Here is a 25899-nt window from a genome sequence, read left to right as displayed (position 1 = left end):
GTGATGACCACCGTTATAACATCACAGCAGATAGATAGAGGGCAAATGGCGAAATTCCGGCGCCATAAAACGGGAACCAGCTAGCTAAGGGAAGGAAAACCCCAACAGAAACCCCTGGTCCTCCAGGTTGGGGGTTGGGCGTAGGGCTAACAACTCCACCCCATAAAAAACATATTGTTACGACACCTCAAGACAAGACTCTTGAGGAGGCCAAGACCCACCAGGGGTTGTAGAGCCAAAAGTGATAATGATGATGATCTTGCCCGGTAAATAGGTATAAAATCGTCGGTAGTTACGCCTATCGATCCCATATTGTAAAGTTATCGATTTCACTGTTCTGTGATTTCACCCCATGATGGGTAAAATTGTGTATATTGCTCCTCATTATGTGACTACGGCATCGGAGTTTTGTTTTTGTCTAAATATATATAATTTGACTAGTTTTGGCGATTAGGTAAATAACTTCTAAATTGGTAACATTGCTCCTGAATATTTTGTAATAATAATAATAAGTGTCTTATTATATTTTTATTGTTGTAACAAATGGATATAATGATATCCTCACTGGGATCTCCCGTGCTGAGGATTTCATTTACATAATATTAAAATTTTGCAGTTAGAATAATATAAAGTAATTTTAAATATATTGAATGTTGTTTTTTCTGAAAAAAATATAATTATACAGGGTGTTTTTTTGTTCAGTTGAGTAGTTTCAGTTTCAGTCTGTATTTTGTATCAGTACATTATCTATTTCTAATCTCCCTATATTGTATCCAGAGTTTTTTTAGATTTAAATGCTAAACTATTGCTATGAGTTTTGAATGAGAGTGGGATTTTGTTGTTGAGATTAATACCATAGTACGGGAATCTTTTCGCTTTCGGGCGAAACAAAGACCAGTTTATTGGGTAGTGCATAACAAAATAGAACATAATAAATGACAAAACAAAAAATATAGGAAATGTGAAGAAAAAAATATCTTATTTTACCTAATCTATCCTAACCTCAACTAACCTAATGTATTATAATCATATTCTGCTTTGTAAATATTCATTTTTTTCCCGGTTACCGTTACGGTTAACGGAGAATGAATTTCAATTATGTTCTGGAGAATGGATTTGTAATTTTATTCAATAGTGCTTGGTCAGATATTATTCGTCGCGTTTGAAGCGCTCTATTCTTATTGTTGATAGGGTGAATTATGAAGAAAAAAAGAATTTTGGATAAATATGTTCTATAATAAACCATCCAATTACTTTCCGAGAGTATTTTGAATAGTTCTTCAATCTCTAATACTTTCTCGTTCCAGCATAGCTTCGACTCTTGCTAATCAGAACGAGGGATGGTCTTGGATAGTTTTCATCCCGCCGATCATGTTTCACATATTCAGGTATAGGTCATGTTTGAGTACTAGAGTAAGTTGCTTCCCGGTGCCTGCCGTGCTACTTCAGTGAACCTCAGGCATGTCTGACGTCCGACCCCAAGAGACGCCTCGTAACCGTCTGCTTCGAAGTTCAACTAACCCAGAGAGAGAAAATACTCAATAAAACCTTTTGGTAAAACAAACGAATAAGGGAACATATTACGTTCTCCGAAAGGAACGATACAGTTAGAACCTGATTCCTGAGTGAACCCATAAAGCGGAAGTTAAAGTTTATTACACTTTCTTACTATTGTTGAACTGCTTTAAATACGTGATATGCTCTCAAATTGATTGTACTTAAAATAAAGACTTATTATGTTCAGCCTTAAAACTGGGAATTTATTTAATAATCCCGTTACATTGCTTAGTCATTGGCCCAGAAATCAATCATAAATATTTAAAATGAACTATTAATAATTGTACTTACTTGAAGGACTTCGGCAAACGTGTATAAAACTCACTAGAACCATGACAACCAACACTGCGACAATCCAAAACTCTAGTGTATCTATCGACATCATCGGTCGAGTACATTGATTTCCCTTGCAACTGAACACGTAACTCGTACAATTTTTGATACTAAAATTAAACACTCCTCACGTAAAAAACGAAAATTCTACACCTTGTGTATTTGAACGTAATTAATACTTCAATTAGCACAGTTTGTTTGATTTTTCAGGCTTCGAAGCTAGATTTTGTTGGATGCAACGTATAATAAACAGGCTGCGACAAAATAAAATCAAGTAGTGAGAAAAGGTCTAAACCATTTAGAATTGAATTGATTAAATAAATAAAAAACAATTAATTAATAGATAATCATACAATCAATGAAATCAGATATAATCATGCTTAAGCTCGTATCTGGATTGCTGAAAACCTTAGTCATTAATTAAACACTGATTGCTACAAAAGATTTAAAAATGAAAAAATATTATTTTAGGGCAATCGGGGCAGGTAATTTCTCTATAAATTTTCTTCAAAATTGAATTTTTCATTGGAGAAAAATTTGAAACAAATCTAACGACATGATTTTGAAAAATCTGCTGCTTCAAAATTTTTCTAACCATGACACCCAAACCATGGCATCCCCAATTGGGGTAGGTATGTTCTCAGGCTTTAGGGATGGAGATAAGGAATCAGAATCAGATCGGCTAAAGCATGGGTGGCCAGCCTTTTCAGCAGCCGGGTCAGATTTAAGAAATGAGATTTCCTACCGGGCCGTACAACAAAATTTCTTTAATTATTCAAGGCAAACAAGAAATATATAGGTTTTTTTAGAAGATATAACAAAAATGAGAATCAAACATATTTATTAGATAAGAGTTAGGCAATACAAAAAAATTTAATAAAAAAATAAACGAAATCGTCTAAATAAACGTCTGATTTTGTTTGTCTAACTAAGTGTATCAATGATACGTGATAACGAATGATGTTGTTGCTACACGCAAACACTTTTCCATCTGCTCATCAGTGATTCGTATTCTCATTTGAGTTTTAATATGCTTCATAAGTGTTTCCAAATAGCGAAATCATCGAAAGAGCATATCTGTAAAATGCACGATATTTCTCCTTGTCCAAGTAAAACTCTTCCAAACCAACCTTATTGAACTTTTCTTTTAACATCACAACACATTTCACAATGTTCTATTTGTAAAATTCCTGGAATTTCACGTCTACGGAGAATGCAGCAAAAAGCACATAATGCTTTTTAAAATCTAGAAATCGGTTTTCAAATTCTAGGTTCAAGTCGGATATCAACGAAGTGTATTTGAGACGTCTGGCTGCAATAACAATGTAGGAAAGTGAGTGAAGATTTTTGTCCTTGTGTTGTGTTGAACTGTTGTTCCCAAAGCCCATGTTTCGTTTAGAATGCGGAAATAAGATCATACATGTTATTAATAAGTTGATATTTCTCTGTAGACGAGTATTAACAACATTTAGATGGCTAAATATATCGACCAGAGATGCAAAGTCCCTAACCCACTCATTGTCTTCAAATTCTGGGATACGTTTTGACTTGCTTGCGAAAAATTATTGTATTTCTTGCTTCAAATCAAACACTCTTTTCAACATTTTGGCGCGGGTCAGCCATTTTACTTCTGCATAAAATATAACATGTCATTATACTGTGAATCAAAAGACTGGAACTGACGGTGAAGGGGTTGACCTTTCGACTTAATAAAGTTCACTGTTTTGAAGACCACCTTCATGACATGATCCATTTTAAGGGAACATAAATTCTCCTGATGAATAATGCAATGAAAATTTAGCATCGAAGTATTTTTTACTAACTTTGCAGGCCTCATTTTCAATAATTTTTTCTAAAACTTTGTGTTTCCCAACCATTCCCGGAGCACCGTCTATTGTTAAATAATACCCGATAGGTCTGTATATCTCGTTAGCAATTAATGTCCGAGAAAACTACAAGCCGAAAATGTTTATTTTCTTGGTATACCTTATATCGTAGGTAATAGGCATTAAAATCGCTTGACAAACGGAGTCTAGAAACGTTCGATTTCAAGCAAAAAACTGGTTTTTACTTATTTTGTAAATAATTTTATGAGAAAGCAAAAAAATAATCAATTGAAACTGTCACAGATAATCTTAGCTATAAAACTGTATTTTATAAAAGTTGTTTCCTTTATGCGTTCAAACATTTATATTGCAAAAATATTTTTTGTAGTAATTTGCATTTATATTTTTTATCGAGTAATTTATTTTTTTATTTGTATTCTACTCAAGCGAAGCGATGGGAAAACCTTTTTTTTAAATTTTTTATTTTTTTTTTATTAACAAAATTTTTGATACATATACAATTCAGGTACATACATAGTAATATAGAATGAAAGAGTAACAAAAAAAGGCGAAGCCTGAGCGTGGGTATTAACTATAATAAGTAATAATACTAGTAAGGATAAAACAGTGGTGTTTAAAATATATTTTTTTAAACTTGTAAAAAGTATCTATAGAGATCAATTTGTTTTTTTTTTTACAGAAACACACACACACACACACAATTAAAGGAAATATAAAAAAATATAAAATACTAAACACCTTCAATTTAAGGAAAGCATATTTTTTGGTTTTCATAATGTACACCAATTCGTTATAAAGATTAATCAAAATAGTGATTTGGCATTAAGCTTTGCCTTAAGTGGATACAGTGTCGCTAATTCTTCTATTTTGTTAAAATGGACAACAACACCCCTGATAAAAATCTGTTAGGTCTGTGCTTTCAACCAATGCTAGAGCATAAATTAACAATATAATAATAGCACCTTGTAAGTCACCTTTATTGACAATGTTTTTTTGTTTTGTTGACTCCTTCTACTTTTCTCGCCCCCCCTTCCCCCGACCCACTCCAACCACTACCCCCACCTAATAAAATCTAATCTTTCTGTACTTGTATAGTTTTTAAGTTAGTTTTAAGATTTCTAGTTAATAACACGGTTGTGTCGAAACCGGTGGCAAAGTAAACAAAATTTAAGTAACAAATGTACATTGGAAAATAAAACAAAATGGGTATTTAAGTACCTACTAAACTTTTTTTTTTTAAATTTTGAATCTTTATTTAGATTTTTGCAAGATTTTCTACATCTGGTTGGAAACAAAAACAAACTGTAAAACCAGAGTTGTTTTTAAACTATAATACATATACTTTTATTAGACATTTTCAAGAATACACAATTTTTTTATTGGTTCTCCAGGAACTGTAGTCGACAACTCTACCTTGCCAAATGCCGATAGGGTAGGACTGACAATCATTTTGCTATAATGTCATCCGATTTCAGAGAAATCTGTATACGTCCGGGTGTGTACGTGGTTGCCACCAAAAGTTGATAAGATGCGTTGTCATTGACAACGAGTCTTTTCGCCGAGTTTCAGCTCGATTGGATGTCAGGAAGTAGGTTTATTTCATTTCCGAAAACAAGAGTGAAATTTAAAAAGATGTATTAAATAATACAAAATAAGAAAGAACGTAAAATAAAAATTGGTATAAGAGTATTGGAAATAAAATATGTACAAATCTTACTTTTTGTTTACGAATATAGCACATATTCTACGAAAAGTGCCAAGACTTGTGGCTTCCTCGTGTTTCGAAACATTTTGTTTCCCAGCCTTCTGTTCCCCGGTCATTCTTGGTTGCTCGTGGTTACCCTGTGTGGTCCCCGTTTGCTTTCAGTCTGTCCCGGGTTTATCAACTTTACGATGATATTATTATTGATTCCACTTCAGACTATAATTCATAGTACGTGTGCAAAATTTCAGTCCGTTCGGCATTGTCAAACAGCAGGCCATTTCCCAATAAATTGTTGCTTGCAATACTATACCTGATAGCGATATGCGAAAAAGGGAAACCGGAGAACACAGAAAAGTCTCATCAAATATAATAACCTGATAACTGCATATTTGGACATTATCTGTTAAGGGTGAAAAACAGTAACTGATGCATTTATTTACGTTTGATACAAACGTGATAACTCCAATTAGATTTAAAAATCCCTAAACACGATGTTCGTGTTATGATATGTGAGCAATCATGGCGGTTAGTTCGGTCAAAACATGTCAACAGATCATAACGATCCACACGCTCATTTTATATCGCCCGGAACGCACGTCTTTTTTGTCGCGCTACAATTTTGTTTCTTTTTCCTATTATCAGCGCTTGATAATAACCGAAATGGGTGACAGTAATGAAATTTTGATTGGTCTTCACCTACTAACGAAAACGATTGAAAGTTTGAGTGACAAAATGTTGTTTTTTGAAAGGGAACAGAATTCCCTTAAAAATTTACTGACAACGTATGTCGGTAGTGTTAAAGTGTGTACATGTACATGCAGTGTCTCTCGAGTTCACGTTCGAGGGCTAAATACGAAATTGGCAGTATTTAAAAACAACCTATTTGCTCGAGATAGCTTTGATTTAATAGCAATCACTGAATCGTGGCTGAAACCAAGTGTGCATAATTCAGAGCTATTTGCAGAAAATTATTTTGTCTTTCGTCGTGACCGCCTCACACGAGCCGGGGGTGTCCTGGCTGTTCGTGCTGATTCTGTAACCCATGCTGAGAGGATTTCTTCAATGGACCTCCCCGACACTGAATCCCTGTGGGTGAAGCTATCCTTGAAATCTTCCACTGTTTTCGTATGTGTGATATATGTGCCACCTCGTTCTTCAACTTCGTTATACTACAACATGTTCGAAAAAATAGAAAGTAATTATAATCTTCTCAGTGACAAAAATATCTTAATATAAGGTGATTTGAACCTCCCTTCCTGTAACTCCAATATTGTGAACATGTTTAATTATTTTAAATGTTTCTACGGTTTGCAAGAATATAACTTGATACGTAATGATTATAATAACACTCTGGACATAGTTTTATGTAATGCCAAGGATCTTGTAAAGTGTGTTGAGAAATGTCATGACCCTATTACAAACGAGGACAAGCACCACCCTGCTTTGTCTATAAGTATTAGTGAGGCTCACTCAGGTGTTTCAAGTTCATGTCTAAACCCAAGTTCAATAGAAGTTCCCTCCTATCACGGAGCTAGAACCATAAACGCATGGAGATTCAACAAAGGAAATTTCCACTTATTATATGAATTGCTTTCTGAATGCTCATGGCAACCGGTCGGTCAAAGTCCAACAGACATAAATGCATTATGTACAAATTTTTACAATTCAATTTACAATATATTCGACAAGTGTATACCCATTTCCACACCTCGCACTACGGCACACAGAGTATATCCTAAGTGGTACACCAATAGTATTATTTCAAATATTAAAATTAAACATATTTTTCATAAGAAATGGAAAAAAACACGTCACAACTTGGACTATGCTAGTTTTTCAGCCTATCGCTCCATCGTAAAACACGAAATCAGTGAAGCTTTTAAAAATCATTTAACTTCAATGGAAGAAAAATTATCTTTCGATCCCAAACAGTTTTGGAAGTACATTAAGGATCTAAAAAAATCCAACAACTCATTTAAGTCTATGATTCTTGACGGAGAGGAATTGACTACTGATGATAAAATCGCTAATAGTTTTGCGACCTTTTTTTCATCTGTTTACAAAAATGTCCAACCAACTCTCAATATTGACTCTACCCTTCACACTGAACAGATTGGACCCTCATTCGACCTGGTCAGTATTTCAGAAAAAGATGTTAAGGAGGCACTCTCAAATTTAAAGAAACCTCACTCCATCGGTCCTGACAATATTCCAACATTTATACTAAAGGGTTGTTCCGACCTTTTAATACCACCATTATGTCATCTCTTCAATGTATGCCTAAAAAACGGGATTCTCCCAGACATCTGGAGATTAACTAAAATAACCCCTATCTACAAGAAGGGAGACAAACGCGATATCCGGAATTATCGACCAGTTGCCGTTCTATGTTCCATCATGAAAATATTCGAGAAAATTCTACATAAATATATACTTAATCACGTTAATCCAATTCTTGATGACCGTCAATATGGTTTTAGACCCCAGATGTCAGTAACATCAAACCTCTTATGCATCTCAGATTTCTTATCACAAACTCTCGACAATCGGGGACAGGTGGATGTTGCTTATTTCGACCTGGAAAAAGCATTCGACAAGGTTGACATCGACATTCTTCTAAATAAGCTAGCTTCATTTGGTTTTTCCAAAAGACTACTCTGTTTTTTTGCTTCATATTTTCGAAATCGTAGACAGTTTGTTTATTATAAGGGTTCCAGTTCTTTGGAATTCATAGTTTTTTCTGGAGTTCCTCAGGGGTCTATCCTTGGACCACTTCTGTTTCTGATTTTTATCAACGATATTGGTTCAGTCATCACACATTCGCTGTATTTACTATTTGCAGATGACTTGAAACTATATCGCACAATAAAAAACCATCTTGACTGTATTCTCCTTCAACGTGACATTGACTGCGTCTCAAACTGGGCCAAAATAAATGGCTTGAACTTCAGTACACCCAAGTGCAATATTGTCTCGTATACAAGATCAAAGAAACCGCATGTATTTGAATATACAATCAATGAAATTATTCTCCAACACCTAAACCAAATCAAAGATCTAGGAGTTATTTACGACAGCAAACTAACTTTTCACCAACACATCGATGATTTAATAAGCAGAGGATACAAGCTTCTCGGCTTCGTAATTAGAAACTCATATCCGTTTCGTAACACAAAAACACTGACGTTATTATATAACACACTAGTCCTAAGTGTACTTGAATCAAACTCGATCATCTGGGCTCCACATGAATTAACATACACTTTACGCATTGAAAGAGTCCATAAAAAGGTTTTTATTCTCGCGGCTCTATGGACGTTACCCTTGGCTTTACCTATCGATTTATATATTAGGCATGACCAATTACCACTCCCTAGAGACACGTAGAGGTATTGCTTTGCTTAAATATTTTTTCCAACTAATAAACGGTCACTTATCTAATAATGAGATACTGGCCCAATTAAATTTTTTTGTACCAGAGTCTCACTCTCGAGGACGTCATCACAATCTTCTATATAGTAGAGCAAGCCGCACTAATTTATTAATGAACTCACCTGTGGGGAGAGCTACGTGCTTTTTGAATGCGGTAGATAAAAAATTAGATTTATTTTTTGTGTCCTATAGCGCATTTGCGAGATTTTTGGCATTGCATATACACTGCATAAATGGTACAATTATAACGTCTTAGGCTTTATTACCTGTAATTGTTGTAAATAAATGTACAAATTATATATAAATAAATAAATAAATAACATATTAATAAAGGCTCTTTTCAGCTTTGCCTCAAAACACCACCGAATTATATTTACATATAGGTGCAAAATCTCATCAATAGTGTGTAAACTCCGGTGGGAATAGGGGATGAAGGTGTTTTTTTAGAAATTTATTAGACCTTTATCTTGTTTCGAAAGTCTTGTGTGCAAAATTTCATTAATATCAAATTAAAATTGTAGTTTTGTGTAAAAATCAAATCCACGGAGCTGCTCACCATAAACACTCTTCTATCTATATGATGGCGGACACCAGGCAGGATATTTTTATACAAATCTGATCAATCCGACATTTATGAAATTTTGCACACTTTACCTTCAAAACAATAGGGAAGTCGCTGTGTACATCTGATTTCTTGAAACTCTCAATCCGGACATTTTTTTTTTATTTTACGTGAGGAATCGAAGCTTTTTATCACACTTTTTCTATATAATAATTTAAACACGACGAATAGATAGATGAAAAAATAATATATAGTTTTTCTCCCCAAATTATAATATCACAAAGAGTCGGTGACATGATGTATTTAAGGCGATGCACAACGTAGTAATGCAAAATCATGTTTTTTTGGTTTAAAAATTTGGTCGCCTAAAAATGTTTCAGATGCTTAAATTAAATACTGCGAGTAGAATACATTTTGGCCTTTGAAACAATCGAGTATTTTTTAGATTAGTTTTTTTATAAGCCCAGAAAAAAATAATGTATAAGACCTATGAAAACTGCTTTAAAGTTCAAAATCTCCTACTTACGAAGCCATTTTCGGTTATGATTTTATTGTATAATGTGGCAAATTAGTAAGTTATAAAATGAACATACACAAAATAAAATAAAAGGCACTTTTTGGTCATGTTTCCTTCTTGCATAAATCAAAACAGGCGGATGGTGTTAAGCGGGAATTTAAACCTTATCGCCATCTACGTAAGGGGTGTCATTGATAGCGGCTCGATTTAAAATATTACACGACGTAGTGCATCGCCTTAAATGGTTTTTTGTTCACCAAACACAAGACACGATAAATCTTTTCTTATGTCGGAAATTTTTTATTAAATAAGTGTGAAATCAAGAAATCGATGCGTGGGGTTATTTTGAGTTTGAGTTTTGAACTAGAAGTTGCAAGAGCGAGAAATAATAAACCAACACGTGCCACCATAAATATTGCAAGAACGAGAAATAATAAACCAACACGTGCCACCATAAATAATACTGATATAAGATACTTGAATTGAGCTATGTGAGAAGCTATAGTTACTGAGAAGAGACAATACCCCAAAATAAAGCCAGATTATTAACGACGTAAGTGAAGCACACGTGCACAAGAATATGCGACGCGCAGTTCTGGTGTATTGGACAGACTTGCGGTTGAATTTGCCCAAGCAAATCTCTAAAACAAAGTGGCAATCTTAACGACATATGTGACGAAGTCCTGTAAAAACAATAACGGCGTGCGGACCGGCGCAATGGACGGACCTACGGTCGACTTTGCTCTAGATGGCCTTGAAAATCGATATTCCATATTTAATTATTTCTGATGAATGTATTACTAAAATCTCAAATGTTTCTAGAGGTATCCTCCGGGAAGTTACTAATTCAATTTCAGTGCCAGCAACCCGGGCGTTTATTTATTATTAGTTATGTACATACATAATTTTTCTCCTTACCCTCCTCACTAGACAAAGTATGTTCTGAGGCTGGTAGTAATTCATCATGCTGGTGGTAATTCATCTTCTAGAAAAATAAAATTTGGTGCTTACCGCAAATCTTACAGGAGAAAATCGTTTTATAAAATGTTTAAACCGTTTTCATAAAATATTTTAATAGAAAGGTCATGTTGTTATTAATCTTAAATATAAATAACTTACATCCGTAAGGATCAGAAATAATTAAAATGTGAGCGTCGAGCAAACCCCCGCTATGTTTTATGTCGCCTTAAATGTTAAAAGAAGTTTATGTAAATTTAAGGCAAACCGCGCTACAAAAAGATCTCATCGCAGATTAATAAAATGTTGTGATTTTTCTCTTATAGTATTAGGGTCATTCATTAAACATATAGGGGTTTTAAAATTCCATTAAAGCGAAGCTTAGTGCCAAATCACTATTTTGATTAATCTTTATAACGAATTGGTGTACATTATGATTTTTCAATAGAAATGTATGAACGCATAAAGGAAACAACTTTTAAAAAATACAGTATTAAAGCTAAAATTATCTGTGACAGTTGCACTTCACTAATTTTTTTGCTTTCTTATAAAATTATTTACAAAATAAATAAAAAACAGTTTTTTATTTGAAATCGATACTCTGATTTCTAGACTCCGTTTGTCAACCGATTTTAATGCCTATTACCTAAGATATAAGGTATACGAAGAATAAACACATTTTTGGCTTGTAGCTTCCGCTTACTAAATATATTCCTTCGGGCCTGATGTGGATACCTACCAAATAGTGTAGAAATGATTATTATATCGCGTAAATAGGTGGTGTTATTGAACGTTTTGCTCAAACCTTGAGCATTTTCTCGCAAGAGGGCGCAAATTTGATCTGAGAACAAAATTCAGAAGCCTTAATATTAAAAAAAGGTTCTAAAGATATTTATTTTGGTTTTAAAACAAACAGAAATTCAATCTATTTCAAATCAAAACTTCAAAATTGAACATCGTTTTTTTAAATTTTACAGTATTTTCTGCCAGGAATTTAAGGACAAGACAACTTCTTGCAGGTATTACGAATGACCTTTTCTGCCAGGAATTTAAGGACAAGACAACTTCTTGCAGGTATTACGAATGACCTTTTCTGCCAGGAATTTAAGGACAAGACAACTTCTTGCAGGTATTACGAATGACCTTTTCTGCCAGGAATTTAAGGACAAGACAACTTCTTGCAGCTATTACGAATGACCTTTTCTGCCAGGAATTTAAGGACAAGACAACGTCTTGCAGGTATTACGAATGACCTTTTCTGCCAGGAATGTTCATTACATCATCGTTATCATGAACGATAAAGCTAAAAAATTAAACGCAACCGAAAAATCAAGATGAGGCATTGTGTGATCAATATTAATTAAACAATATTTCTGTTAGAAAATAAATCGTTTCATCGATTTGTTGTGAAAACTAATTATAAATATTTCATGTCACAAGTGGACTCCGGTAACAAAATCTACCCAGTTATGTACTTTGATACAAATAAATTAAAATATGAAAAATTACTCACTGTTCATATAATCCATTATTCCATAGAGACACTTGCAGCAAATTAAAAGAAAACCGAGGGAAATTACGAAAAAAGCCACGCTGACAATTAATATTTCCCCTGCGACGTCCATTTTTTATTTTATAAAACTGCAACACTCACAAAATTATGCATAAATTTTAAAAGTTCCACATTTCTACCACTTCAATTTGGTCACTGAGGTTATGAAATCGCTAAATTCTGTCACGACTCCCATGACTTTTTAATACAAAGTTCTTGAAATAAGTGGTTTTCAAGAGGTGGGTTGACGAAATTTACTAATCGAATTATCTTCACGAAACAAATGGTTTTTTATGTTAAGATTCACGAAAATAATGACGCAAAATATATTAATTTGTGGCAATGGTGAACTTCAAAGTTTAAGTTCGCGAAACTGATAAAACTAGGGTTATATTTGCCGAAACACAATTTAAATTCACTGAAACATGATGAAACACGAATACGTAATACTCGTAGTAATATCAGCTCGCAGTTGAACAACGTGCACATTTTAGAATAAGTTATTTATATAAATAATCATAACAAAATCATCCGTCATTCGTTAAATCAAAAGACATAACTGTCAAGAACTAATCAAACAAATTTGTCTTCTTGTGATAAGAATTATGAACACCTTGATAAAAATCTCAGCAATGATTCATGTCTGTTGAGAAAAGACAATAGCATTCTTATGTTGTTGTGAGTCGAATATTTTGTTATGTTCTATATTCTCGAATCTGTACTAGTTTATGAGTTTTAGAAATATATCTCTCATCCATTAGTTTGCTTTTTAATTACGCGCGCTAATGTGTTTAGCCAAAACCATTAGTATGAAAGGCCCAGTTATCGATCATGCAAAATATAATAATTACGGATGACTATCAACACGAAAATTTTTTATCCTGTTGTCTCTAGCCGTGAGATCTTACATTATTTTGAATTTCACGCCTGGCTGGACTTTTATATGTTTATTATTTTAAAACACAAAACATCTAAATGAGCATAACACCATGCCAGATGGAAGCATAGTAGATTGGGAATACAATAGATAAGTTTATTTAATTAGATTAAGACTTGTTTATATTTAGTGATTAATATGTTAAATACATAAATCAAAAACATGTTTATATTCATTAAACAAATTCTGCACAGGGCGAACGGAAGTATATAATTTTGATTCCGTGTTGGAGTTGTCACAATAAAACGGTAGCTATTGCCTCAATCATGGTTTGCGAGGTATGTGGAAACAAGTATAAATAATTCAAGGCTGATCAGTGAATGATTTATTTTCACTAAAGTTCTTATCATTTATCACAGTGGTAGTCAAGTAAAGGAGAAAAAAAAAATCGGTGCATAAAACGTAAGAGGTAAAACCGATTTTGCACATAAATTTGATCTCGATTTGGCACCAAATGTCAATTCGGTTTTGACATTTGTGAAGTAAAAAAACGCAGAATACAAATCGATAAGACATGACAATCGGTTTACTAAGCAATAACGCGGAATAACAAGCAGAACCAAAGTTTATCATAAAAAATACAGCAAAAGAACATCGGGTGATACATTTGCCCCACCCTTTATATATATATATATATTCACCCTTTATATATATATATATATTTTTTTTTTTTTTGTAATGAATGCTCGAAGTCTCTGTGGTTTGGATAAATTATATTGAAGAATATCTACAATCTGCCTCAAACGACTTTAAATTGATTTTTATGCAAAAACCTAAAAAGACTTCCAGGTGCTCCCAACTGCCGGAACCAGTGGAATTATGGCGTCCCCAAAAGGGGTATGTTGTGAGGTTGAAGGGAGTATGTGGGTAAGAGAAAATTGTAATAAATGTTCGCAGCTTACTAAAATAAATTTTATTCGATTGGAAACAGAATAGAAAATGAGTTAAGAGTTATTGTTTCTAGTTTTGTAAAGAGCAGCCACGTTAAAATAAAAACAAAGTTACTATTGCGTCAGTTTGTGTAGTTTGTTGTGTGCTTACTTCAGTGTTTTATGTATCTATTTATTATGACAAACACTTATTTAGCTTTACAGAAATTTATAAAAAAAATTGCAAGAATTTCTTTAAAATATATTTTTATTACATGATAGAGTCAAAAAACATTGATCTGGATATAAATAGCTGTTCTGGAGAAACTACTTACGGTAGATTATAAAATAATTTTAATAAATGTATAAACACATTATCTGATAAGACATTACAAGAAACGAAAACATCATTTTCTTACGAAAATAATTCAGTCAGTAGTTCATAATCAGTTTGAGCACGGTAAGTCGCGCGAAATTTAGTGGACGACGCACTATGGACGAAATTAAGAAATAGCCTGAATTGAGTGATTTTCAAAATTTTAAGATTAAAAAAAAACTTCTCTCTTTTACGTGTTCATTTAAATATCCAAAAAGCGCATGACAGCTGCTTGGCAATGTCGCGAAATGTGCCGTAAACTGGATGTTCGTGAAAGCATTATTCAGTTAGTTCCTATGGGCATATAACTTCAGTCTGGACTTGAAACCCGTGACAGTTGTCAAACACCATAATTATGATCGTAAACCGTTACGGAATGTAATATCATCTCGTTTCAAATGTTGCTTGATAATGTTCTTCGTGGTAAAAATATAATGTCACATTGTAATGTAGCGGCTATACAAACATACATTCAAAGCTACCTAATGTACTACCTACGTAAGTTCAAGTTCGAAGTGAATTTTTAAAGATTTTACGATAATATTGTTCATTCCGACGTAAATTACGCGTCAGTTTGTGGCTTATTTCGCAATCAAAAGCAAAAGACGTTAATTGACTCGTTAAAAAGTGCTCATTGCGAACGCTTTCTTGACTACATCGAGCTACCTTATTTATTTTATTGATTAATGAATATCCTGTTTTATCTTATTATTTTGGTTAAATTATTTAAACATATGTAACCATTAATTTTTTTTCTTCTTTATTTTCCTAAGCAGAAAAAAATCAGCATTCGACTGTCGTAAATAAGCACAATTTATCATCTGTGTTCTTTATGTTTCATTAATTTATTCAAATTCCTTGGTCCCTTTATAAAGAAATTCAACTTTCACGTAATTTTTGGGTTTTTTCGTCTCAGCTTAACAAGTTTCCATGACAAAAATTCGCCTTTAGAAAATGAGCTGAAAATAACGATACTGTTTCATTTTCCCTGGACAATGTTTTGTCAGACGGAACCTTGTCCTCAGGACCTCAGGGAGCATTTCGACATTTTTTTCTGATTCTTCGATTTTATTTTTAAAATAGTTTTTTGAGCTATAGAATGAATGGAATAGACTGAGTGGAATTATTATGTCTATGGGCGCACCTTTTTTTAAAATGGCCCTTAGTTTTTCTACTTTGTCTATTATCGCTCCGTAGGGCTTGTATGTCTGTGATTAAGTTGTTTACAATCTTTTTTTCATACAAAACGCCCGAAGATATCGATCTAGTGAGTGGTTTATTTATGCCGCGTGAGCAAAGACGGTTGTGTCCTAAATGACGTTTGGATAAATTTACAAAAAATTGTCATGGATGACGCTCCTTGAGATATTTTTTATTCCATTTATAAAATTATTTGTAATTATCGTACGTGTGTGAGATTTCAGCTAATATTTGATGAACCAATAATTTTGTCACGTTTCAAATGCATATTTCAATAAGCGTTTAGAAACGAAAATAATATATACGTATTATAGAATGATGTCTCACCTTTTGTTGAGTTATCTATAAGTTTTCGTCATCTTTTTTCCTTCCTTAAGCATTTTTGCTATTTTTAGAAAGACCTATTTGTGAAGAATTATTTTAGGCATTGAGGGGTTGTGATGGTTGTGGTAGTCACAGAGTGATGATTAGACTCTGATGACAACGAAAACGCCTATAACACATAGATTTTCTACCATTTTTAGGTTAAAAATTGTTTGAAACTACTTCTTTCCCGTGTTTTTGTGTACATAGATATAATTTGAAATTAATTTTACTAAAATTTATAAATATTTATTATTTTCAGTAAGAATATTGACTATACATAAATATATACCAAAAATATTGTTGCACTACTACATACTCGACAAACAATTAATTCTAGTTTTTGTTTCATTCCATCCACTGTGCGACGGAGGTACGAGTATTTCGGGTCTCAGGAGCACGTCGGCGTTGCAAAGGTTAAATATCTACTTAACTTTCGATGTCGACCATTCCCGATAAAGCCTGTTCATTAGATACGTGATCAATAACTGATAAAAGGGTTTATTAGTTCCTCGGAAGGTTCCCATGGTTACTTTTGACGATTAGATTAACTAGTCGTTGGGCGGTGCCGGTGTTACAAACAAGTAATCGTAATATCGATTTCATACGTAGGTTTTATGAAATAGTGTAAATAATTAAGAAATGTCTCGCCAACCAGTTATAAGCCAAGTGCTCCAAAGCGCGTGGTTCCTCCTTTATTGCTAAAGCAACACTTTCCTCATAAAACACATTCTCAAAAACAAAATTCGAAAGTTGACCTCTATATTTAGCTGTTTGACCCGTATTGAATATATGATTCATTTTAAAAAGCAATTTAGAAGTATTTCAACCTCAAATATTGATGTTTTGTTTGTGATATACCTAATATGTTTTTCAAAAAATATGTTTCTAAAATTATTTGTACACACGACGAAGTGAACTAATTTAAGATTAATAAATAAATCAAGAACCACTAAAAAATATCTATTTCGTTTTGTAAATTATATTTTGATTTTTTTTAAAAATTAATGTTGTTTTTCAACAAAATTCTTCTCCTTGTCGATACTGGTCACTCAGTTGAGAAACCGCCAAACCCCTCACATCTACGTTGGATGTCCAATTCCTACTGATTTTCTATGATTTTGTAGAAGATTTATATGTGTATATGCATGTGTATGTATATATATATGTATGTGTTTATACGTGTGTATATATATATATATATATAGGTCCCACAACATTTATTGCGTCCGTGCGTAAATCCGTCTTTGGGCGTCCAGCACTTCTAGTTCTTTTTTTTAGATTGTTTTTGTGAATATTGCACTATGTTTTACTCACGATAATCGCTAATATCATATTTTTTTAATATTCATAATAATGCAGGTTTTGATGTTTATTACACTCTCATACATTTCTAGCGTCACGTACATACTCACGTCCGGGTGTATATTTTTTGTATATTGAAGGTTCCTTTTAATATAGGTTTCACGTCCGTTCACTCTAATTTAATTGTTACGTCTGCCGTATATTGCTGACTATTCTAATAAAGGTTTCACGTCCATACTGAATAATATATTCTTGCGTCCGAGTGTATATTATTTGTTTGTTACATGGCGTTTTGAAGGTCGATTTAATTTTTACGTCTTCCGTATATACGGCCCTTAAGACTCTTGGATTTGTTTTGAGAGTTTCAAAAGGTAAATTTAGGCCGTTGTTATGCCCCTTATATTATTAAACCCCTTAGGATTACATGACTTATTCTGATATGGGAGATATATTTCACCTTAAAAATAATCAATATAAATATTGTTTATTTTAATTCTTTTATATATCGAGACAAAAAGACATCTATAATTTTTGCAATCTTTTCTTTATTTTGAATATCTACTTATGTGAGACTTCTTATCATTTTTACCAATGTATCTTATTTTATTATACGCTTTCGTTGTAACATTTTTTTTTTTCATTCTATTTTGTTTTCTCTATTGTTTTAATTTTGAAGAATTTATAATAACTGCGATACTCAACTATCAAACTAGAATGTAAACGTCTATTAGGTGTAATAAATAAATTAACAAATAAATAAACAACACAAAATATTTCTTACTTTTCTTGTGAAGTTTTCACGTTCATAGTGAATTAATTAATTAATTACAGCATCTGTGGTTGAGAGATAAGACTCTCGACTCGCAATCCGAAGCCCGTAATCTGACGGTCAAACCCGGCGTGCGCAAATAATTTTTTATTTGTTTGTGTTATTTCACAATTAATACATTAAACATAATATAAAGTGTGTTTGCAGCACGTTCCAGAGTGAAATATACTCTCAGTATCGCCCTGGTGTGTGACCACCATTCCGAATGGAAACGTTATTTCCAAGCTTTTGCCGTGTTTGGTGACCAGATATAAATAGCCAGGTACTTTTCTACATTTCTCTTCCTCATCTTCTTCCCCTCCCCAATACCTTCACCCTAGTACTCAGATTGGGGATGCCACAGTCTCGCTGTTCCAGACGGGAGCGGTTGAGACTCTTGTGCGGTATATAAAAAATATATGTATATATATTTATGTTTTATTTTTTTGACATCCAGAAACACACCAGACCTGACAACAAACTGTCTATTGATAGTGAGAAGTTTTAATGAATATCTTGTTGCACCTTGTATACAAACGTACCTACTGGGCGCAGGCGTGCGACAATTTTTTTTACAACGATATCCTTAGTAAAAATGTATCATTTCATAACGCGCCAGTTCGCTCCATTGCAGAGGGCGGTCGGACATTTTTAGGTCGGGATATCAATTTACCGTCCACTGTAAACCATCTTACAAAAATGTCCACCCGCGCAAGGCGCTTTTTAGTTCTGAGTGCTAAGTGGCAACGTTGTAAATGAACTGAATGTTGCCAAATCTGGGGTTTTGCTTCACCAAGAACTCAAACAATACATAAAAATTTTTTGTTGTTTGTTTTTGGGGTGTTATGCCGTGTTGCGCTAACTCCTTCTTTAGCCGACGTTTCGGACAGCGTTGCAGTGTCCATCATCAGGGCAGATCCGGTAGATCCGAAGATGTGTGACAAAAACAAACAACAAAAATGCTTTTGGCCGTGAGAATCTAAAAAACTTACAATACATAAAAATGTACAAATTTGCCAACGGCCATGGGGACGCAATACTATCGACGAAATGCGTGGACGCAGCACGGCCGTCGTTATGTATACAAAATAATATCTACTCGTGATTGGTCACGAGGATACAATACCATCGACGTAGAACTTCTGTCGTTACGTATTCAATATAATAATATCTGTTTTTATATCTAACTTAATTAGTTCAACCTCAAATTGCAATATTTTAATTAATGAGTTAAACTTATTAATACCATTAAGTTCAATATAAAAATATTTTTTTTATTTTTTATTTCTTAACATCTTTAGTGTTACAATATTTACAACATAATATTAAATAATATTTAAATCACTTTTCTGATAAGTAAGATGCTTGTGCTTAGGAGAGGACAACAATATATTTTTACATATTTATATTGCAAATATTATTACAAAAACTATTAATAGCCTTACAAGAAAATACAATAAAAGTAATAAAAACAGGTTAGTTATAAATAATACCAAGGAATGATAAGCAGAAACATAATATGTGGAGTTTATTAAGCAGAATTGATTTGAAAGTACCTACACGGCACACACGCTCATGTAATCTAGTAAAATAAAAATGCTTGTCTTAGAAGAATATGTTCAACATATGTATGATAACATTCTCTCTGATTCTATCTTCAATGTAACCAAAATAAATATAAAAACTATATTAAAAATGTATTAAACGTGTACCAAACTGCATAAAATGTTATTATATTATGTAATGACATATATTATGTAGTATTACGTTATAATAATCTTCTGTTTTAATAATCTCCTGTTATAATAATCTCCAGTTAAAATAATCTCATGTTATAATAATCTCCCTCTTGAATAACGTTATATTTTTTACAAAATGAAACAATACTATGTTTTAAACCACTTTATATTTATTTTATACAATATTTGGGTTCAATCCAAACCGGTCGACGAAATATAAATAAAAATAAAGTGGTTTAAAACAAAGTATTTGTTTCATTTTGTATAATGTCAAGCGACTGAGTGTTTGCTTTCTTCGATAAATTTAATATTTTTTAGTTCTTGTAAGTATAGTTTTTAAATTTTTACATACATAATAGAATAGAATATTGCGGAAATCTGCAATTGGTTTCTCAGTTAGGTAAATTACACGTGTATAAATGAACCACATTGTAAACTGTTGATTTCCCTGAAATAAAATAAATAAATAAATAATTTAAAACAATAAGAAAATTTATTAGGTGGTATTAGAGAATTTTAAATTGTTTTTTTTTGTAACTGTCATAATTTTCCTCAGATATATCCAGGAGTAATTTATTGAATAATTTTATACCGTTAAATAAATAATGATGTTTTGCTGTTGTAGTTCGAACTAGTGGTACGGTTAGTCCTCCAATATAAATAATTATTTAGCTTAAAATTAATTATGGAATATTATTTTTATCAAATAAATCTTTATGTAATTGAAGTTCTTAATGTACGAGTATTTTTGTCATAAATTTTTGTGAGAAGGGGAACCGGGAAATCTTGGAAAACATTTATTGTTGGATAGTTATATGGCTTTTTTAAATATGATTTTTATTAATATTTTTTGAATTGTCACAAGTGGACGTAGGTATGATTTATACGCACCCCCCCCCCCCGCAAACCACGGATTTCATATTGTAGTAGTGTAGAATGTGCAAGTGCAAAATAAATACCTTTAAGTATTTTTAATGATACAGTATTTCTAAGTCTAAAAAACATAAAGATGAGTTTTCTCATTCTGTCTACTGTGGAGTTTATTTGACTTTTCCATTTGATGTTATTATCGATAATTATTCCAAGATGTTCACAGCCTAAGCACCTTGATCAAGTTTCTGAAGGAATCGCTTGGGTACCTACTGGATTATAAGGGTATAACGAGCTATGTATTCGATACATGCGATTATATTAATTGGCTAAGTATTTAGATTCATTAATTGACAAACAGTTTGCGTTACATATTGGTATTTCGTTAACATTGATATTAGGTAAATTTTTCTTTAGCATAGACTACAATTCCACTACTTTTATTTTTGTGATAATTTGTGACATATTGTTTGTAGTTTGGAATACTTGGTATATTTTTATGTATTGTATGCGAGTGTGCCTCGGATAGTATTAAAAAATCTGGTTGTGGACATAATGTTAAATACATAGGTATACCAGAAGTTCGTCCATGTTTCAAATTATACTCCTTATGTTTAAGTGCAAGATTGTTAGTAGATTTATTATATTGTTCTAGATTTTAGTGCATTCGCTGTATGTTTCACATACGTATTCTTCTATATTTTGATTTTTTGTTGATTTCATTTAAGTTAAAGTTTTCATTGCATTTATGAAGGTGCGATAAAATATATAGTTATAATTCTATGAATATATTAATAATAATCCTCACAATTTGTGTTACGATATTCTTGCTAGATTTCAATTCATATCTTGAGGTTTTTATTTTATTCTATAAGATTTATTTTATATTCAAATAATATTCGGGAACTTATTAATTGTTTGTTTAATTGACAACAATATTTAATTTAAAATAAAACAATAACTTTGTAAACACCACTTTTATTTTTTATACTTTGTGCCGACCGGGTTTCGCTCCCAAAAAAAAGCTTTTTCTTTAAAAAAAAAACAACAACGGACGCAATACTACCAACGTAATGCGTAAACGCATCATGATCGTCGTTATGCATTAAAAACTACGCAGGATGCTTCTTAGTTCTTAGTGTCAAGCGGCATCGTTGTAAATTAACCCAACGTTGCCAAATCTGATGATTTACTCAACCAAGCGCTCAAATAATTTATAAAAATGTACTCGTGAATGGCCATGGGGACGCAGTACTATCGAAGTAATGCGTGGACGCAGCAAAATCGTCGTTATGCATTATAAAACCACGCAAGACGATTCTTAGTTCTGAGTATCAAGCGGCATCGTTGTAAATTAGCAAAATTTTGCCAAATCTGATGATTTACTCAACCAAACGCTCAAATAATATTTAACAATGTACTCCGAATGGCCACGAGGACGCAGTACTATCGACGTAATGCGTAGACGCAGCAAGACCGTCGTTATGTATTCATAATAATATTTCAACGTGATCGGCCAGGGGGACGCAATACTATCAAAGTAATGCGTGGATGCAGCATGACCGTCGTTGTATATTCAAAATAATATCTACTCGTGATCGTTCACTGGGACGCAATACTATCGACGTGATGCATGGAAGCATCATGATTGTCATTATGAGTTAAAAATAGTATATTCTCATGAGCGGCTACGGGGACGCAGTACTATCGACGTAATGCGTAGACGCAGCACGACCGTCGTTATGTATATAAAATAATATCTACTCGTAATCGGTCTTGAGGACGCAATACTAACGATGTAATGCGTAGACGCAGCATGATCGTCGTTATGTATCGAAAATTATATTACTTCGTGGACGCGGCAAGATCGTAGAAATGAATAAAAACATACACTGCTCGATATATACATCGTGTAGCGAACCTGTCGGCAAAATTTCAAACGTTCAATATTCGTTTCCAGACATTCTGAGACATTTTTTGCTTCCACAAAAATTTTTGCCATACGATTCTACATGGGGTAAGCATCGTTCTGGCCAATTTTGAGGTCAAAACATTGCAGCGTCCGTATATCGGACGCTGTAAGTCGGTGGACGCTGCAATGCTATGGAGTTTTTAGGGGTCGGACGCAACAAATGTAGCGGGATATATATATATATATATATATATACGTTTTCTCTTATTATTTCCTTGTTTTTAACATTTCTTGTTTTTAACCTTTCTTTGTTTTCTTTGTTCGTTTATTGCTTTTTAACCTTCTTTATCTTTATTGCGTGATGTGAACATTGGTTATTGGGTTGTAACCTAATTCTTTTACTTATTTTTTCTCTCTCTCTATGCATGTTATGTTATAAACCTGTTAATGTTCCTAATAAAATAAAATAAAATAAAATAAAATAAAGAAAAAAAGTCACTGGAGACCAAAATTTCGTTTGTATTTTATGAGTCACTGGTTAAAGTATGTCAAGTAAGTTCCTTAACAGCTTGTATATATATGTTTACCATATTAGTATTTCAATTTGGGAGGCAGGTGACTTAGCAGGAGTGCCCGCGTTCATGGGGTGAGGTTTGTCCGGGTCTGCGTGGCAGGCTGGATCTGTAGAGACTGGCTGAAGGAGACCTTATGACTTCTCCAGCAGGATTACCAAAACATCGCCTTGCACCGCAGTGGTTACTCTTGGTCACACTGACACCAAGATTCCTACCCAGCCCTCTTATCCTTTTCCTTCTCAGTGCTTCCACCTCTCCTTTCTTAAAAAGACCCTCCACACAGCAGCCCCAAAGATGAATGAATCCACTTAGATTTCACCGTTTATCCCATATGTGTAGGTTCTATAAATTTGGCATAAATCACTCGAGTACTTATGTTTCGTCATTTTGGTTTTCAAGGAATATCAACTATTATGGTGATGCAATTTAAAACCATCTAAAGGAATGCAACGCCCTCAATGTATAATGTACACAATCCACCAATCTGAACTTTTCACAATTTCTATGAGATTTTGATTAGAAACAGTTTTAGTTTTAGTGCAAAATATACCACTTTTTACCAACTTCTTTTCGATACAACTGTGTCTTTATCAGTGTATTATAACAACAAGTTCGGCAAGATTGTGTGAAAAGTAGTTGGCATTTTAATTCATGCATCATTATAACTGACAAATTCAGTAAGATATTGCATTGATAACGACAAAGCTGAGTCCAAAACTAATTGAAGTGTTATCAATTGAAAAGTGCTTTAAACAAATTTGAGACACTATTATAACAGTACTCAATCTAAAACGATGATCAAACAAAATAAATACATACAAGATGAATACAATAGATAATCAATAATTAGTAATGTTATTTGCTCACGGCCAAGTCCATATCCCAAATGATAGGCACACCTCAAACACGAACACGTACATGATAAAAGCACAATTGTAAGAACAACGTAGTACAGTTCCATCGACATCTTGGGCACTCAGATTGGTCACAATTTTTGTATTGTTTAGGTTAGAGAATTTGAAAAATATGAGAGATGCTTATTGATATTTTTCACCAACTATTTCCAGCATTGTACGCAAGCTATTGTCGCCAATAAATGATAAGCTCAGAGGCGAATCGAAAAAATTAGGCAACAGTTTCATCAAACAATTTTGTTTGTTTTTATATTATGTGGGCTAAAAGAACTCTAGAAATACCTTTCGTGGGTATACATCTTTTTTTAATTTTTTTTTTTTTAAATTTTTAAAATTTTTTTTTTATTATTTAGGAGAAAAAACAGATACAGATATCAATTGACAAGAATATACAAAACATCAACTAGAAAATTCACCTGCATCCAAACTATTTCTCACGAATTTACTTAAACAGCAGTTTAAAACATTTACAAATATTTTGACTTATAAATAAGGGAAAAATATATACATAACAATATTATTTTACAAATAGAGATATGAAAGAAATGCGCAATATCCTTATAAGAATTTACAAATTATTTTTGAAAAAATTTAGAGGGTAAAACAATAATATATATATATATAAATAGATAAAAAATGTTAAACAGAAATTAAAAAAATATATATATTTAAACGAAGTATGTCTAAGTTGTTTACTTTGAACTTTGTAGGAAAACAGTCTTCATTTTTCTACTAAAAGTAGTGCGTGTATCAAAAACTAAGTCAGAGTCCTTGAGGTTTTGATTCTGATTAAGTGATTCGCACATTCTTCTGATTGGATCCCTGACACCAGCATTTGTACGCGTCCTGCTAATGTGGAATAAGTCGTTAAGCCTTGTTACTCTGGGTGGTACTTTGAAGTTTATTAATTTCAGTAAGTCGGGACAGTCAATAGCGTTGTTACTCTCTGATTGAAGTTTCTTTACTACACTTACAAATTGGTTAAATAACACTTCGTTTCAACTTAATTACCCCAAGAAAGAACTATATTCACGTCTGGGGAGATTTTAAATGTAAATTATAATTCCATTTTTCTCCCTGAAATCGGACTTTATTTAGGTTTGGCGTCTTTTCTAAACACCCGCCGCTGCCACAGTGTGAAACGTGCTAGTTGATCAAGATGGCGGTAACAATTACTAAAAATTAAAAAAAAAAGGAATTGCTCCGGCGCTTTCTTGCGTGCAATTATGTAAAAAAAAGGAGGAATTGGATGAAGAGCTGATTTATGAATCACATGGATGTAATGAGAGTACTGGAACCAGCAGACATGAAGAAATTATATCAATATCTTATATTGGAACTAATATCGTGGAGTCCCGATTTTGGGTTAGTTTATGATCAAGGAAGCGATATAGGGTGCTCCCCACAACTTCCTCGATATTGCCTCCGATCGCATGGAGATGCATAAGGCCTTTGTTGAAACGAGTTGTTATTTCAGTAATTTGGGCGTATTTAGCCTGAACCTAATGGGCCCCGAAGAGAGCTATTTGAGAACAATTTGAAGCCGCGGGGTGAGGCGGAAAAATACCA

At 33.0% G+C, this 25899-nt stretch overlaps 1 protein-coding gene across 3 annotated transcripts in view; it reads right to left on the bottom strand.

Moving 5' to 3' along the window:
• LOC149412058 (uncharacterized) overlaps positions 1-24415 on the bottom strand; it is an 86231-nt gene extending 61816 nt beyond the window's left edge. The window contains exon 1 of one of the 3 annotated variants that reach the window (XM_089646449.1): positions 24284-24415. In XM_089646449.1, coding sequence (XP_089502575.1) covers positions 24284-24383 — 100 coding nt within the window. In that variant the 5' untranslated portion in view covers positions 24384-24415. Of the gene's footprint in view, positions 1-1848; positions 2152-12423; positions 12901-24283 lie in introns of those variants that run through there. The other 2 variants (XM_089646447.1, XM_089646451.1) reach the window with 2 other exon arrangements.
• Between the last annotated feature and the right edge of the window lie 1484 nt (positions 24416-25899).

Source organism: Hesperophylax consimilis, chromosome 24, assembly GCF_061612785.1.
Source record: "Hesperophylax consimilis isolate HC1 chromosome 24, BYU_Hcon_1.0, whole genome shotgun sequence".
NCBI lineage: Eukaryota > Metazoa > Arthropoda > Insecta > Trichoptera > Limnephilidae > Hesperophylax > Hesperophylax consimilis.
This window is presented reverse-complemented; position numbering and strand designations above follow the sequence as displayed.